Below are 18,919 nucleotides of genomic sequence, written 5' to 3'. Positions count from 1 at the left end.
GGATGCTGAGCCCTGGAGGGAAAGAGGTAGCATGGCTGGAGATAACAGAGATAATGACATAGGCTGCTTCTCAGGGTCTCTGTGAGCCACTATGGGTACGGAGCTAGTGGTCTATGGCTGAAAATGCACATGGGACATTCTCATAGTTTTCTGCAGCATCTTCAAGGTCCCTGTCTTGATTGATGGCCAGCCCTGCAGAATCATCTAGATGTGCCTTCTTCAACTCTGAATAGATGACTGCAGGCTCCTAGTGGAAAAAAAAAAACAAAACACAAATAGTAAGTACCTAAATGTAGGTGAGGAAGAGCAGAGGGGAAAGCAAGCCAGAAAATATGACCCACCTTATCCTCCCAGTGTTTCTTTGGTGAATTTGCTGTTGGATGGGAAGAGGAAAGAAAAGTATTAAACTGTGGGTAATACATTGTAACTTACAACCTACTCACAGTGCATTCCAAGCCAATCTTTCCTCTGCTGACTCATTTCCTAACTGTCTCCTCTGCTGAATTCTTCCAAGCCCTCACAGACCAAGAATCTCATCCTCACACAAACAATAAAGCCTTTCCTCTGCCCATAAAATGCCCAGAATGACTTTCCTGAAAATATCTTTCTTTTTCCACTGCTCATCACAACCCCAGCTGAGCAACTCTGTTATTTCCACCTCCCTACCACTATTTAGGGCCTCTATGGCTACATTGATCATCTGGGAGAAGGAAGTAAATATGATTCACTTCACTTTGCACAGAGAAATTGGAGGAGGCAGCTCCAATAGGGACTTGGTATTCTAAGGCCAAACAGAAAATGCCCAGTAAGGCAAAGATATGCAGTGCTAACATTGAGATAATTCAGTGTGTGTATTTCTCCTATTCTTCCAAGGGATTCTTTGGATCTCTTTCATTTAGTTATTCAGCCAACAAGCATTCAGTGAACAATGACCTTCTATTAAGCATTGGTAAGCTATAAAGAGGCAAAAATGACATAAACTCAGTCCATACAATTAAGAATCTTATCATTTTTAAGGAGAGGAATAGAGACATAGACATGGAAACAAATGCAACAAGTATTATGAGCACCAAGATAAAAATACATATTAAACTATGCTGTTGCCACAAAGGGTAATCAGTTCCTCTCAGGTCAGGAGATAGGGAGGGCTGGTAGGAATTATTGAGTTTCACGATGGTAACTGAATTATTTCTTGAAATGTGAGCAAGGGTCACAGACAAACTAGAGGCAAGAACATTACAAGACAAATAAGAAGCACGAGCACCAAAGCACAAAACAACCCAGTTTGATCAAGGAAATGCTAAGAGTTCAATATGGCTAAAGTAAGGACATAAGGCAGAGCTTAGAGGAGGGACAAAATCACAGGGGGAGGCAAGGGTCATGCTTTAAAATGGAGAATCACTGAGGGCAGTTAACCTAGACAATGATGTGATCAACTCTGCATCTCAGAGGGATCACGCTGGAAACAGGTAGTTAGAAGGTTGGAAGGAGAATGAGATTAGAAATAAAGAGACCAGTTAAGAGAATTACAATTGTCTACACATTAGATAATTAGAGGCTTAATTTAGCAATTATGTTCATTCATTCATTAAAAAAAATTTGAGGGGGCCTATCGTTTTCTAAGCATAACACTATATGCTACTGATATATTAGCAAAGAAATAAGGTGTCTGTCCTTAAAGAGTTTATGGGATAATGGTGGCAGTGTAGACAGGTAAGAGGGAATGGATGTGATTATAGGATTGGTAATATAAGAGGAGCAGTTAATGCCTCTCATGTTGGATTCATATTGAGATGACTCTTTGATCAAAAACCCCTTGCTGGATTTGATAAAACACTGCCACCTTACCTCTACTTGTGTCTCACCTGAATTTTCTTTTTTATCTTGGATGCTCCAGATCTGGGAATAAACCAGGTTGTTCTCACCAAGATCCACTGCAAAAGAATAGATCACAGTTGGCTGTAGTCAAGAGCTCACACTATAAACTCTTCTTCCCAGTCACCAAGTTTATAACCACCTTCTAACCTTGATATAGTGCGAGAAATGACATTTTTATATTGAATATGACTGAGCCATGGACTGTTGCTCAATCTCTCTTCCCTCCCTGGTTCATCCCTGGAGCCCTCTGTTCCTTAGGAAGTTCTCACCATTGCTGTACACTGGCTGCAGTTCCATTGGGTCTGGTGGTTCAGAGTAACTGGGCTCTTGGGGGTCTGTATTGGAGGTTCTAGAAGGTTCCCTAAACTCCCTGGGACTGTAACTGTGACAGAAGGGGAGAGAGATAAAAACGAGAAAAGTATTTGTGGATTATATAGAATCTCAGGAAAATCAATATCCAGGAAGAGCTCAGCATGGTTCATGTGAAAATATCATGGCTGCTGCTCTAAGAGTCTTCATGGCTCTTTTGAGAAAATGTCAGAAGTATGGCACAAGACAGAGCCAGGGCAGCATTACAGAGAAGGCCAGCTGAGGCAAGGTCAGAGGACAAAGGCTACATAGTTCAAGGTCCCTTTGATAGAGTAAACACTTGTGTTTGCCTATTTTTTATTACTTTCAAAAGTTTAAATGTTTCAACATCGATACACAAAGGCTTCTGCATTCCACAGAAGTTGACCTTTGTCTTTTTTTTAGGTTCCTTTCAGTTTTCTACCTCATATTACAATGATCTACCTTTCCTGTAAAATACTATGAAGGCTCTTCAGGAAAAGTATTTTTTTCCAATTTCATTTCCTTCTGCAGTTAATATTGTGAGTTGAACATTGCCAGCATTCAATAATCGTTTCCTGAATGAGTGTATGAGTGGGGAAGTGAGCGATAAGGGAGTGAATAAATGTAACCTTATGAAAGATGATATCATTAAGAAATCAGTGATCAATTCTCTACTGGCACACACTTAAGGAAAGAGATAAATTAACCATGGATAGTAAATAACATTAATTCTGTGTATAAGTAGGTTTAAGTGAGTATTATTCACAACTATGATTGAAACTGGCCTTCTTAATCACATTTTTTTTATTTCATAAGAATTTGCAATTTTTAACAGGAAATGAGTAAAATATTTTTTTAATGTACACAACTCCATGTTCTATCTTGTGAGCATAAATAAAATGAAAATGCTGACAGCACAAGAAGCAGAGACCTCACCTAGGTGTTCCAGTGGTGGAAAGTCCTCCTGAAAAACGAAAAAAGGAACATTGATGATAAGTGATCTCTGTGGACAATGTGCTCTATGTTAGAATATCCTTTCCCAGAAATCAAATTTAGCCTAGATTTCAGCTATGGCAAATCTTTGAGAACATCTGGCTCCACCCCTTATGTCATGTTATAGATAAGGAAGGTGGGGTCTGGAGAGACATTTGCACAGAATCACACTTATTCTCAATCATTCAATCAGTAATAGCAGCATGAACTCTAAGTAGTTGTGATCACATAGCAGAAGAGAGACAACTTAATATTTAACTCTAGATCAAGTGCTTTCCGTACTCCCACTTCTCTCTTCTCACTGCAGCCCTGTGAGGTAGAGACAAGGAAACTGAGGCCTAGAGGGGGGTTAAAATTAATACTTGTTACACAAGTATGACTCAATAGGACTACTAGAATAAGCTCAGACCTTTCTTTATCTGTGACCTTGCAAATCCATTTCAACAACATTGGGTGCATATTGTTTTCTCCATGCTCCTTCTTTCCTTCGCTTTCACCTGGCTAATACCAATTCATCTTTTCTCCTCCAGAGCTTTCCCTGATGCCAACAGGCTGGATTAAGTGACCTATATCCTTGCACATAGAACCCTGCAATATTAAAATTACTATATTGTATTTTAATTATCTATTTCTGTGTTTGCCTCTAACTCTCTCCTTAGTGAAAAGGTGTGTTACTTGAGCGTGCAAAACTTGTCTTAATTATTTTTCTATTTCCAGTGCCTAGAAGGTTGAAAATATTTAGTAAAGATTTGTTAAACAACTGAACAAATTAAACTATGTACTATGAGGACTAAAAGAAAAACAAGTTGACAATTTTTTAATAGGTGACTACATGTAAACCTAATTTGGAAGCCTACTCCATCAGCCTTGAAAATATGCCAGCTTTCCATCAACACAAAAATATTGAAATCTTTCTGGCCTGCCCAGTACAGCCTCCTCCCAGTTTCCCATCTCTGCCCTTTGCCTACTTATCTGTGGCTCTATATCTGTCTCACTGGTCTTAGAGAACACAAGTTTTTTCCCAAAGTAAACATATTCAGCCTTACCTCTCATGGAAAATGACTGATTAATGCCTACACACCCCGTCTTTGGGAACCAGGTGTCCTGAGTTAAACTAGAGGTGTGTAAGAGTGATCCTGGCCTGTATCTCTCTCCTCAGGGCCATTGTAACCATATCAATCAACAACTAATATCCTTACTTGTAAGCAGGTTAACTAAGTTCCAGGATGCATCTAAGAGTCAGATTATCTCTTCATCTGCATAAAGGAAAACAGACCCAGAAGGTGGCTATTTATAATATAAGCTAGTATTCACTAAAGATATATGGGCCAGGCACTGTGCTAAGCAGTTTACATAGATTGTCTCATAGCACTTAAAAGGTATATACTATTATTATGACCATTATACAGCTAAGGAGACTGGAGTTTGGAGAGTTACATTACTGGAATTTAATTCCAAGCAGTTATAGAGTCAGTAAATAAATCATTCCCTTAGGTAACTTGGAGGAAACACTCAGGCTTAAGGAGCAGAGTCCTTCACTTTTAGATGAATTTGAAAGGGCTGAGCTCTTCCCTGAGAAAACTGGTCAATAATGAGAAGGAAGACTTTGCTATGAGGGAAGTACAGTAGACAAGATTTTGAGATGTGAAAGGCAGAGACCCTCTGATTGACACTGTCAGAATTCCTTCGTTGAGTTTGCTATTTAAAAACATATTTCCCTTAGATCTAGAGGACAGAATCTCCTGGGTTTCTGCCCTCATGGATCATATAAAATAATGATTGGTAATCTTTCCTTCCCTTGTGTTATTTGGTGTTGTACTGACTGAGTAACCTGTTTTTTGAATATTATCAACTACAATACTGAGGTTCTAATGTCTGCACTTCTAGTATGTTACTGATTAATAAATGACATCCAGATAGGCAATGAGATAGAAAAGTAATTTTTAAAGTAGGAGGTACAACCAGCCTTTTACAAGTCACCAAGATGTAATGGAGAGAATTTGGACTCAAGGGCTAGGGAGACCCCAGTTAAGCCCTAACTCTGACTCTTAGTAGATACACATGAATTTGGAAAGGGTGCTAACTTCCCCAAACCTTCATTTCTTCATCTTTAACATGGTTATAATGATATTGGTTGAATTGAAGTGAAATGTACATACTGAAAAACGGAGAGAATTAGACACTATAAAATTGCATATAGGGGCTTCCCTGGTGGCGCAGTGGTTGGGAATCTGCCTGCCAATGCAGGGGTCACGGGTTTGAGCCCTGGTCTGGGAAGATCCCACATGCCGCGGAGCAACTGGGCCCGTGAGCCACAACTACTGAGCCTGCGCGTCTGGAGCCTGTGCTCCACAAGAGAGGCCACGATAGTGAGAGGCCCGCGCACCGCGATGAAGAGTGGCCCCCGCTTGCTGCAACTAGAGAAAGCCCTTGCACAGAAACGAAGACCCAACACAGCCAAAAATAAATAAATAAATATTTTTAAAAAATTGCATATAATAGACTCTAAATGAATGACAGATTTTATGATGAGTACTATCAGGGTTAGTGCTACACACATAATTGTATATTATTTAAGAAACTATTAAGTAGATTTAAATATCAGTCGTAAAATGATGATGCCATTTTTTTGTACAAAGAAGAGGAAGGATGGATGCTCATTGATTGACCTGAAAGTGGAAGTCAGAAGACAATGCTTAACCACTATCATTAAGGAAAGTATGTAAGGTCTTCATTAAATTGAGACCCAGTTATTTGTTTATTTGCTTGATTTCAATATGAGCCCTGAAAAAGGAAAACAGAAGCATTTGGTCTGACAGAAAAAGAGAGTTCATGTTACACCACAAAGAAAGACAGAAAGTAAAGGATTAGTAATTCCAGATATAAAGTCTTGAAATCTTATAAGCACCCAAAGCACTGAATAAAACAGTCCATGCATTCAAAGATTTCTGATCCACGAAAAAACATTCAGAGAGAAAAATAAAAGAAATCACATAAGAAAAAGACAAGGATGATGGCAGATTTCTTGTTAGAAATCATGCACACAGGAAGACAGTACAGCAACATCTTTAAAATATTGAAAGAAAAAAAATTTTTCAACCCAGAATTCTATGCCAGTAAAAATATATTTCACAAATGAATGCAAAACAGAGACTTTTACAGACATACAGAAGCTGAAATAATTCATCACCAGCAGACCCATACTACAAGAAATGTTAAAAGAAATCTTTTAGGTGGAAAGGAAATGATACCAGATCATTGGATATGGTACATATGGATATACAAAAAGGAATGAAGAACATTGGAAGTGGTAACTTTATGAGTAAATGTATAATATTTTAAAATTATATGTAAGCTTCTTTAAAAGATAATTGTTTACAAAATTAATAACAATGTAACAGGCAGGGGAGAAATGGAGTACACAATGGTAAGATTCTTATGCTATACATGAAGTGATATAATGTCACTTGTAAGTAGACTGTGATAAGTTAGATATGTATACCATACACTCTAAAACAACCACTAAAATAACAAAGCAATGAGTTATATAGATAATAAACCAAAAAAGGAAATAAAATGGAATCATAAAAAATACTCAAGTTGTCCAAAAGAGGGTAGAAAGAAAAGGAAACGGAAAACAAAGAACAGATGAGACAAATAGAAAACAAATAGCAAAATAATAGATTTAGGGACCTAACCCTATCAATAATCACATTAATGTAAATGGTCTAAATTTTTAAAATTAAAGGGTAGAGACTGCCATATTAGATAAAAAATCCAAGTTAACTATATGCTATCTATAAAAATACACTTTAAATATAGAGACACAAATAAGTTAAAAGTAAAAGGGTAGAAAAAAGAAATATCATGCTAACATTATTTATATTAATATATTAATATCAAAGAATATTTCAGAGTAAATGATGCTACAGGAATAAAAAGGTCATAAGGATAATGTGGTAATTTCTTCAAAAACACATAACAATGATAAATATTTGTGCACCTAATAATAGAGTTTCAAAATACATGAAGCACGTGTGATAGAATTGCAAGAAGAAATGGAAACATCTACAAATATAGTTGAAGATTTCAATACCCTTCTCTCAATAACTGATAGATCAAGTAAAAAGAAAATCAGTAAGGATATAGAAGACTTCAGCAACACTATCAATCAAGTTCACAAACAAACCCATACTACAAGAAATGTTAAAAAGAAGTCCTTCAAGCAGAGAGAGAATGATACCACATGGATGTATGTATATACAAAAAGGAATGAAGAATTCTGGAAGTGATAACTAAGTGGGTATTACCTAGACATCAAGCCAGAAAAAGAAATGACAAGAAAATAAAACTACCAAATCAATATCCCTTATGAACATAGGTGCAAACGTTCTTAAACATTTTAGCAAATCAAATTCAAAAAGTATAAGCAAGTGAGGTTGACCCCAGAAATGCAAAGCCAGTTCAACATTCAAAATCCAAAATCTGTATCACTAGACTAGAAAATAAAATCATATGATCATCTCAATCAATGTAGAAAAAGCATTTGTCATTTTTTTCTGTAAAAACTGCCAGCAAATTACAATAAGTAGGGAGTTCTTCAGCCTAATAAACAGCAGCTACAAGAAATCCACAGCTAATATTATCATATGCAGTGGTGAAAGTCCAAATACTTTTCCCCCTTTAAGTTCAAGAACAAGACAAGTATGTCTATTCTCAACACTTCTATTCAACATTTTACAGGAGGTTCTAGCCAGTCCATTAAGGCAAGAAAAAGAAAAAAAGGAATCCAGATTGGAAAGGAAGGAGTAAAATTATCTTTATTCACAGATGACTTGATCATCTATGTAGAAAAGTCTGATGGAATCTACAAAACTAATACTAGAACTAATAAGTGTGTTTAGTAAGGTTGCAGGATATGAGATCAATGTACAAAAATCAACAGAATTTCTATATACTAGCAACAAACAATCAGAAATTGAAATTTTAATTTCATTCTCAGAATATCTATTAGTTTTATCTACTAATAAATATCACTGTCTTTATATGCTTTTCAAATATATCTCAGAGTTTATGGTTTGTACTTATAGCTATTGTCTATTTTTGTTGTTGTTACAAGTGGACGACTTTGTTTTTCCTTCTTTTTCTTTTCAGTAAGCTTTGAACTGGGGTTGGAACAGTAAATACTTAACTTTCTAATTTTTAAATGGAAGCAAAACTCGGTTCTCTGATTTAAATCTCAAGTTAAACACATGGAGTAGTAACGTCATGAAGAAATTTGTTCTACCTTTTTGTCGCTGCCACAGAGTGGCAGTGATTAGAACTGAGGGCTTAGTACTGGGAAAGGAATAATTGACCTTTATAGGATGTACTACACAAGTGCAAGTTATTACAGCAATGACAAAAGTCACAACATCAAAGAGTAAGATGTAGTCACGCACCTGAATTCCTTTGGGTCCTGAAGTAACACACCAGAGCAGCAGTAGCAGCAAGGCCAAGGATGCTTAGCAGCCCTGCAGTGACCCCCTCCGCGATAAGCGTGATTTTGTTACTGGAAGGCCCTAAGTGAAGAGACCTATACCTGAGTCAGGGCCAAATATTTTTTTATCTAGACAAAAAACATGTAGGTGGGGGCTAGCGATGTATTAGGACAGGTTTTTTGCTAGGTTCTGATTTCTCAATTTGAATCATTTACAGTATAATTTGTAATTTTCAAAATAATAGCACATGAGAGTGATTGCCAGAATCTAACGTTAAAATTTATTCCTTTTCCCTCCCCCCTCCCCCTCCCCCACCCCCATGAAATCAGTACCAGTCTCCAGAAGCCACAAGCCTTGGTTTCATGTTAATAACTCTTTGACACTGGGAGAATTTCTACAGTCTACTGGAGAAATATTTTATTGATTATAAATGTAACCTATAGCCCAGGTACCACCAACCCACCTGTGATGGTGAGTGTCACCATCTCACTGCGCTGGACCCCCAGGCCATTGTCAGCCCCACAAAAGAAGTTCCCAGAATGCTCTGCCATCAGACTGAGGTTGAAGGATGCTCCTCCTCCAAAGGGGGCCGAGATGCTCCCCAGGGTGACATTCTTGTGATAAAACCAGTACAGGATAGGGGGAGAGCCTCTCTGGGCCACACAGCGAAGCTCTAACACATCTCCCACCATAGCCTGGGCCCCAGCAGGGTGGAAGGTGAAGACAGGATGAGACACTGGAACTGAGGGAAGCAACATAGTTCATGAGCAGTTTTAATTAAGTATGTGTACAAGATAAGTTAATAAAGGAAATATTTAATTTAGTTTAGTAGTAGGAACATAGACCTGGGATTCAGGAAAACCTGAGTTTAAATCCCATCTCTGCCCTTTATTAGCCCTGTGATCTTGATGTTTTAAAAACTTTTTACTAGCTCCAAGTCTCAGTTTATTCCTTTGTAAAATGGAGCTAATAATAATTATATCACAAGCTATGGTAATAAGAATCATGTATGTAAAATGCTCGATAAATGTTAGCTACTATTACTGATAGAAATAATAACTAAAAGCAAGGTTTGTTTCTCTATGTCATTGATTGACTCCTGAGACTTAGCTTTAAACCTAGACTTCCACACCTATCTGAAGTAGGACCTCATTACCTTTTACCCAGTTACCTTGCTTTATTTTTCTGCATAGCATTAGCACTAACATCTATCAATCTGTGTATCTATGTATCTCTCTCTCATTTATCTATCTAACATCTATAATTGTTGTATATCTGATTCCTCCAATAGAATGTGAGTTTCATAAGAATGAGGACTTATCTGTTTGTTCAATTTTATATTTCCGGCTGCTGGAACTTTGCCTTGCCATGTAATAGTTCATCAATAATTCATGAATGAGTGGATGACCAAATTGATCCAGATTGGCCCCAAAATATCCAGATACAGCAATAACAACATGATTTCCATTTTACTTTGTGATTATAGAAATAGAACAGCCAGGAAAAACAGAAAATCATTATGTTTTTAATTAATATATGGAATTATTAATCAATAATTAATTAATGTGAAATGTGAACTGTGAGATTGCTGATTCTGCTAAGTTGTGAGGGAACCTGGATGAGGCAATCTGTGTGCAGTGCTTTAGATATAAGCTGTGTGCTTCATTGGCAAGAGAAGTTTGGTAAGGATCTTAAGCTTTGCTTTGCATCTGAGATAGGCTAAAGGGGAGGGAGCACGGAGACAATCCGTTGAATGGGAATAATTCAACTCAAAAATGCGCCATCTGCTGGCTGCAAGACAGATGGCACCAGCTGCCTCACCTGGGTAGAAATACCAAGTCTTGTTTTTGGAAATGTAGGATTCCTGCTAAATTTAAACAGCTTGAGTTTTGCCCTTCCGTACATCCTTTGCAATATATAGTGACCTGCGCCAAATGCTAAGGGTCTCAGGGGTAAGGCTTTATACATTCTTTGCACATCTCAGTGTGCCTTTCCACACATGTCACCACCTCATATATTTTTATCCAATTTTTATTGCTGTAAAATACACATAACTTAACATTTTCCATCATAAACTTTTTAAGTGTACAGTTAAGTGGTATTAAATACTTTCATAACATTGTGAAACCAACACCACCATCCATCTCCATAACTTTTTACCTTGTAAAACTGAAACTCTATACCCGTTAAACAATAACTCCCTATACTCCATTTCCCCATCCCCTGACAAGCAGCAGGCTACTTTCTGTTTCTATGATTTTGACTAACCTAAACATCTTATATAAGTGGGATCATACAGTATTTGTCTTTTTTTGACTGGTTTGTTTCACTTAGCATAATGACCTCAAGATTCATCCAGGTTGTAGCATGTAGCAGAATTTTCTTTCTTTTTAAGTCTGAGTAATATTTCATATTATGTGCATACCACACTTTGCTTATCCATTTATCTGTTGATAATGGATATTGGGTTATCAACAGATAAATGGATTGGGTTGTTTCCACGTTTTAGCTATTATGAATAATGTTGCTCTGTACACACATGTACAAATATCTTTTTGAGAATATATTTTCAGTGTTGGGGGATGTACATCCAGAAGTGGAATTTCTGTATCATATGGTAGTTCTATTTTTAATTTTCCGAGGAGCCTCCATAGTGTTCTCAATAATGATTTCATCATTTTACATTCCTACCAACATTACACAAGGATTCCAATTTCTCCACATCTTAGCCAACACTTGTTATTTTCCATTATTTTTATAGTACCCATCCTAATGAGTATGAGGTGCTATTTGATTGTAGTTTTGGTTTGCATTTCCCTAATAATGAGTGATGTTGAGAATTTTTTTCATGTATCTAATAGCCATTTATATATCTTCTTTGGAGAAATGTCTATTGAAGTCCTTTACTCATTTTTTTTAATGAGTCCCCCATGATGCCAGCCCCTGCCCCTCAACCCACAGCAGCAGAGTCCACAAACCTTATGACACCAGAAAGGGTAGAGGTGCCAGCCTGACCCTGGTTCCCACCCTACCCCCTTGCTTTCCCTGCATTGGTGGAGCCTATGACTCAAGGGATCCCAGACATGAAAGAACAGCCCACCATCCTAGGGCACCAGGTGGTGATAACAGCAACACTTCAGGAGCAAAGCAACAGTAACCCCGGAGGCACAGGAAGTGATAATAGATCCACACTTGTTATAGAGACAGGGGAGGATGGAAAGTGACTACTCTCAAACATAGCCAGAGACAGCTTAGGTAAGAGAAACCAAAAACTTATTCCATATCACCACCTACTGGAAAACAAAAGAAAGGCCTCTGATTTCTAACTGTCACTACATCAAGTGCACCAGCAGAGAAACCACACATCAAGTACCATGAAGAATCACAGTAACACTGTACCACAAAAAGAAACTGGCAATTCTCCACAAACCAAACTTACAGTCATGAAATATTGTGATCTAACTGAGAAAGAATTCAAAATAGTTGTCATGCAGAAACTCAACAAGCTACAAGAAAACTCAGAAAGTCAGATTAATGAGCTCAGAAATAAAATTAATGAACAGAAGAAATACTTTACCAGAGATATTAAAACTCTAAAAAAGAGCCAAACAGGAATTCTGGAATTGAAGAACTGAATAAATGTTGAGAAGGATGCCTTGGAAAGCACTAGAAATAGATCAGACTATATGAAAGAGAGAATTAGCAATCTCAAGATAGAAATCTAGACATGATACAAGTATAAGAGGAGAGATAAATAAGATAATTTAAAAATGAGGGAATTCTCCAAGAGCTATCTGACTCTTTTAGGAAAGGCAACATTAGTATAAGGGGTGTCCCAGGAGAAAACAGGGAGAGGGGAACAGAGAGTATATTTAAATAAATAATAGCTGAGAACTTCCCAAACCTAGGAAAGAAACTGGATATACAAATCCGTGAAGCTAAGAGAACACTTAATTACTTCAATGCAAAAAGACCTTTTACAAGACATATTATGTTAAAATTGTCAAAAGTCAATCACAAAGAAAGAATTTTAAGGCAGCCTGGGGAAAAAAGGATGGTAACCTACAAAAGAATCCCCATGAGCCTATCATCAGGTTTCTCAACAGAAACTCTACAGGACAAGAGGGTATGGAATGACATTCTCAAAATACTGAAAGATAAAAAGTGTCACCCAAGAATACTTTTTCCAGCAAAGTTATTATTCGGATATGAAGGAGAAACAAAGACCTTTCCATATGAATGAAAGCTGAGGGAATACATCAACACTGGTTCTGCTTACAAGAAATGTTGAAAGAAGCTCTTCTACAAAAAACAAAAAGGCAAAAGTACACAAAACTTTGAGGAAAGTGATAAATAGACAGAATCAGAAAATTGCAGCTCTTTATCAGAATAGGTTTTAAACACTTTATTATAGTATAAAGGTAAAAGGGGGGGAAGCAGAAAAATAACTATAGCTACTTCAATTTGGTAAAAAACTCACAATACAAAAAGAGATAATTTGAGACAATAAAAACATAAAAGGGGAAGAAGAAAAGGATGGAACCCATATAGGTAAATGAAGATAAGATTCTATCAGCAGAAAACGGACTATTTTATCCAGGAGTGGTCTTATGCAAACCTCAGTGTAACCACAAAATATAAATCTAGAACAGAGACACAAAACATGAAAAAAGGGAAACCGAGAAAAATATCATAGAAAACCACAAAACCAAAATGGCAGGCAGAAACTTAAGGGGGGGAAAAAAATGGAGATATAGAGCAACCTGAAAATGAAAGGTAAAATGGCAATACTAAATTCTCCTTTATCAATAATCACCTTAAATGTAAATGGGTTGAATTCACCAATCAAAAGACAAAGAGTGGCTACATGAAGTAAAAAATAAGACCTAACTCTATGCTGCCTCCAAGAAACTCACATTACCTTTAAAGACAAACATAGGCTCACAGTGAAAGGATGGAAGATGATACTCCATGCATATGGCAGCCAAAAAAAAAAAAAAAAAAGTGGGTATAGCCATGCTCATATCAGAAAAAATAGACCTCAAGCCAAAAAAGATAACAAAGGACAAAAATGGACATTAATTATGATAAAGGGGACAATTCATTAAGAAGATGTAATGGTGATAAATATATATGCACATAACATAGGAGCACCAAAATATACAAAGCAATTATTAGCAGACCTAAAGGGAGAAGTTGACAGCAACACAATATTAGTAGGGAACTGTAACACCCCACTATTAATGGATAGATCATACAGAAAGAAAGTCAACAAGGAAACAGTAGCCTTAAAAGAAACATTAGACCAGATGGACTTGATAAATTTATACAGAACATTCTATCCAAATGCAGTACAATACACATACTTCTTAAGTGCTCATGAAACTTTCTTAAGAATAGACCATATGTTGGAACACAAAACAAGTCTCAGTGAATTTAAGAAGATTGAAATCATTTCAACCATCTTCCCTGATCACAATGCTGTGAAACTAGAGATCAACCACAAGAAGAAAGCTGGAAAATTACAAATATGTGGAGACTAAACAACAAGCTGCTAAACAACTATTGGGTCAAACAAGAAATCAAAGGTGAATTGAAAAAATACCTGAAGACAAATGAAAATGAAAATATGACACACCAAAATTTAACTTTGCACATAAAGGAACTAGAAAAAGAAGAACAAATGAAGCCAAAAGTCAGTAGGAGGAAGGAAATGATAAAGATTCAAAGAGAAATGAAATATACACTAAAAAGAAAATAGAAAATATTGATAAAAACTAAGACCTGGTTCTTTTAAAAGATAGACAAAGTTACCAAACCTTTAGCTAGCTTCACTAAGAAAAATGAGAGAAAGCTCTGATAAATAAAATCAGAAACGAAAGAGGAGCTATAACAATGAATGCCCAGAAATACAAAGGATTATACAAGAATATTGTGAACAGTTATATGCCAACAAATTGAGCAACCTAGAATAAATGGACAAATTCTTAGAATCACACAACCTTCCGAGACTGAATCATAAAAAAATAAAATCTGAATGACCAATCACTAGGAAAGAGACTGAAATAGAAATCAAAAACCTCCCAAGAATAAAAGTACAGGACCAGATGACTTCACAGGTGAATTCTACCAAACAGTCAAAGGTGCTGTAAATCCTACCTTTCTCCAAATATTCAAAAAACCTGAAGAGAAGGGAATACTTCCTAACTTATTTTACAAGGCCAACATCACCCTGATACCAAAACCAAAGACAACACAAAAGAAGAAAATTACAGGCCAATGTCTCGGATAACATAGATGCAAAAATCCTCAACAGAATATTAACAAACCAAATACAACAGTACTTTAAAAGGATCATACACCATTATCACGTGGGATTTACTCCATGTATGCAAGAGTAGTTCAACATTTGCAAATCAATCAACATGATACATCACATCAATAAAATAAAAAATAAAAATCATATGATCATCTTGATAAATGCAGAAAAACCATTAGGAATGGCCTAAGTTCCTGAATGTATAGTCAGAAGAAAGAATCCCAGGACTCTCAGGTAGAGGAAGAAAAAGTGGGGAGTCTGCTGGAATGTCACACCAGCAAATAGCCCAAAAGAGAAGACAAAGTCTGTTCTGGGCTGTAACTGCTGCAGGCATCGCTACTCACCTGTGACACTGAGAGTCACTCTGTCACTGAGCTGGACCCCCAGGCCATTGTCAGCCTCACAGGAGTAGTTTCCAGAATGTTCTGCAGTCAGAGAGAGGTTGAAGAACGCTCTTCCAGATGGAACTGAGCTGCTCCCCAGGCTGACATTCTCATGATAAAATCGGTACAGGATCGGGGGAGAGCCTCTCTGGGCCTCACAGTGAAGCTCCATCACGTCCCCCACCACAGCCTGGGCCCCGGGAGCCCTGAGGGTGAGGACAGGGCGAGACACTGGAACTGAGAGAGATAGTAGACTGTCAGAGGGGGTCTCTGATGCTGTGACAGACTCATAACCCCACTCAAGAAACTTAAATATAGATATATCTCTTGAACCATGAAGAGTAATCCTGGATAATTTTGTTTTCATCACTACGGTCCTCTCCACAAGTAAGATATCTTCAACTTTTGTCATCTTTGCCATTCCTTGGTTGGCTTCTAAATCTTCACAACTCTGTTCCTTTGCCTTCTTCCAAAGAGCCTCATGGCTGATAGAAAACCTAAACCCTGGCTTGTGAACCGAGGCTGAATAGAAGGAATCGGGAACTTACTTCTCAGTGTGACTCTAATCAGTTTACTGAGGATAGGACCGTGAATGTTGTCAGCTGCACAGTAGTATCTCCCAGCGTCACGCTCCTTCACAGTGAGTATCTGCAGCTCTGCCGACAAGGAACGTTGGGTCTTTGTTCCCAAAATTCTCACTGTGCCCTCTCTGTGCCAGGAGAATGTGACAGTCCCTGTACCCTTGGCTACTGAGCAGATAAGGAGCAGATTTTCTCCTTCAATCAGCTGCCCCTCGGGGGGCTGGATCTCTAGATTTACATCAGACACAGGGACTCCTGGGAGGACACAAGATGACATATGAGGGTTCTCATGGCAGAAACTTCAGGGTCAAGGAGAAGGCCGGTTCTACCACAAACAAGCCAATAGCAGCAGGTACAATAAGCAGGGGTCCAAAGTGGGCAATAGGGAATTGTGTATGTTATTATAAGGGCAGCAACACCCCTCCCACCACATACAACAGTTCCCATCCTTGGGGAATGTGGGGACTAGTTTTCTGACCTTCTTAAACCTAATGCTGACTGCAGTCACATTTTATTTACATTTATATCTAAGGAATCTTTGGTGCACCAGTGGATCACAAAATAAGAGTGAACCCTGAGAATATTACTTCTATCCTGAAATTCAAACCCCTTTCCTATCCTTCAAGACTCTTCTCCAGTCTCACCTCAATCTTCCCACATTCTTTTCTGATTATTCGAGTTCATGTTTATCTTCCAGTTTTATTCTAGAGTATGTTTAGGTCAACAAACGGAAGCAGCATAGGGACCTCTAAAGACTGCATGTGGTCTCTGTGCTTCTAGTTATCTGTTGACTCTTGAGAGAACATATCCTCTATGGCTCTGTAACCCCCCACAGGGTTGGGGACCCAGTAACTGATCAATAACTGTTATTAACTGAGTTAGATGGAAGAGAATGTTCTAGGGACATTAGGCCAGTGTTGAACCTGAAGAGAGAAGGATATCAGGACAGCTGAAATCTCCTCTCTGTTATGTTCACTGTCCTAGGGAGCAGGAAATGTCATTGCTCTGCTCTCCTCTCCCCGCCTCTGACTCTGGAAGTGCAGCCCCACAGACACTCACTCTGCACACGTATTTGGGATCTCAAGCTTCTTTTCCTGACAAGGTGAGTCACTGTCTCTGCCTGGCACCAGTAAGACCCTGAGTCTTCACTCCATATGGTAGGTAAATTGAGCTCTGGGGAGCTGCTCCAGCCTGATCCCAAGGCCTGGTCTTCTCTGAAGAAGCAGAATTGAAGCTGAATGTATGACCGCTGTGGAGGGAGCCAAGTCTCACATTTCAGGGTCACCGGTCTCCCCTCTATGGGCTGGGAGGGTCTGGCTGTCAGCACAGGATGGGGAAACAGCTCTAAAGAGAAGAACAAACACAGTTCCCAGGGTAGTGGGGCTCAGGGCTCCTGGAAAGATGCAAGTGTGCTTTCAGCACCAGCTGTCAGAACACAGAGACCCAAGCAGGTGGAACCACTTCCCATCTGCCTCCCATGACTGGAGGCTTTTCATGAAATCCCCACTGATGAGCCCCTCCCTAAATCCTCACACAGTTTCCCTGCCAAGTCCTATTACCCACAGGAGGGCAGCCATTACCTTGAACTTGAATTGTTAGAGGTTTTGAAGTTTCTTTCTTTGTAATTCCCCAAAAATTTTTCTGAGAAGAAGTACAATAATATTTGTCATTGTCCCTGGAGACTGAATTTAGTGTGAACGTTGATTTAGAACTCTTACTAATTTTTTTTTCATTTTTGTATAAAACTGTTTCACTTGTTTCTTCTCTCCCTTGGCATCTCAGAGTAACATCATCTCCTTCAAAGACAGGGTGTGGAGCCTGGATGATCAGTCTGTCTGCAAAGAGTGGAGGAAGGCAATCAGTTTATTTCCTGATGTTCCTTTTTTTTTTTTTTTCACACACACACACACTGTATTTTATTTTTACAAGAGATAGACTGACACCAATGATGCTTCTTTCTTCAAACTCTCATTTCTGCCCACGAAGAAAGAGCTGCAGTCCTATACGTACCTGCAAATGTCCTCCATCAACATTTCCACATGATCCCAAAACCCAGTTCTCCCTTGTCCTAGGATAATGAACTAATTTCCAGAAAATATCCTTAAGAAATCCCCATACATATTGTTAAAAGAGAAGTTTTGTACCATATCTTTCTCCAGACCCAAGTCCCTTTTTCCTGGTGACTTCTGACTTACCAATACCTCTCTGGATGGAGAGGATGGACAAGGCAGCATTCTGTTGCTGCCCTATCTCCTTATTTTCCCCGCTGGGGTCAATACATCAAATATCCTCATGCCTGTTTACAGCCCTGCCTAGGCTCCCGGCGTTAGCCTAGCCCTTAGACATGCTGCCCAGTGGTTTAATTTCAGAGACTCCCTCCTTTCTTTCCTCACCAGATAAAAAATCCACATGTACGGGGTTGCTGGGAGAAGATCTTCGAGTCTTGCATTTGTAATATCCAGTCTTCTGTATTTGGATCTCTTGAAATTTATTATCCAACAACTGATCATTATAATACCAAGATATGTCTCCTTGGGCTGGAGAAAGGGAATCCCTGCATGTGAGAGTCACTCTGTCGTTTTTGAAGTTTGTGGACCATGGAGGATTGAGGAGAAGAAAAGCTTTTGGAGTTACTCCTGAATAGGAAATGGAAAGATGAAGGCAGGTAAAGGTGAATGAGAGGTGGGTGGAGCATAAGGAAGGGCCCAGCTGCAACTAGGAGTTTTTCTGGGCTAATTCCTATTAGGACCAGGGTTGGAAATGGAGCAGACACAACTTGGGAAACTGCCTGGGACAGAATCTGTTCTTTGTCATTTTTTGCCTAGTAGCAGTGGGCGGGTAGGTGTCATGGGGGATAGGTCTCAGGTTCCTGGTATGGGCTCAGAAAAGTTCAGGAGACATGATTCGTAGTTGGGCAAACACCGTGAGGGCCTCTGAAGGTGGGCTGATTCTGAA

The 18,919-nt window shown here is 38.5% G+C and overlaps 1 protein-coding gene across 1 annotated transcript in view; it reads right to left on the bottom strand.

Annotated features, from left to right (window-relative positions):
- The window catches only part of FCRL3 (Fc receptor like 3), a 52,795-nt gene that overhangs the window by 17,607 nt on the left and 16,269 nt on the right, over positions 1–18,919 (bottom strand). Inside the window, 12 exon segments of the mRNA XM_082407784.1 lie at positions 131–247; positions 342–373; positions 1,866–1,934; positions 2,148–2,260; positions 3,145–3,172; positions 8,643–8,762; positions 9,145–9,423; positions 15,345–15,620; positions 15,932–16,219; positions 17,024–17,308; positions 17,545–17,799; positions 18,358–18,600. Of these exon segments, the coding sequence (XP_082263910.1) occupies positions 131–247; positions 342–373; positions 1,866–1,934; positions 2,148–2,260; positions 3,145–3,172; positions 8,643–8,762; positions 9,145–9,423; positions 15,345–15,620; positions 15,932–16,219; positions 17,024–17,308; positions 17,545–17,799; positions 18,358–18,600 (2,105 nt within the window).

The sequence above is a fragment of the Balaenoptera borealis genome (assembly GCF_965194805.1).
Source record: "Balaenoptera borealis genome assembly, chromosome: 1".
Classification (NCBI taxonomy): Eukaryota; Metazoa; Chordata; class Mammalia; order Artiodactyla; family Balaenopteridae; genus Balaenoptera; species Balaenoptera borealis.
The sequence above is the reverse complement of the archived record's forward strand: the minus strand, read 5'-3'. Positions and strand labels throughout refer to the sequence as shown.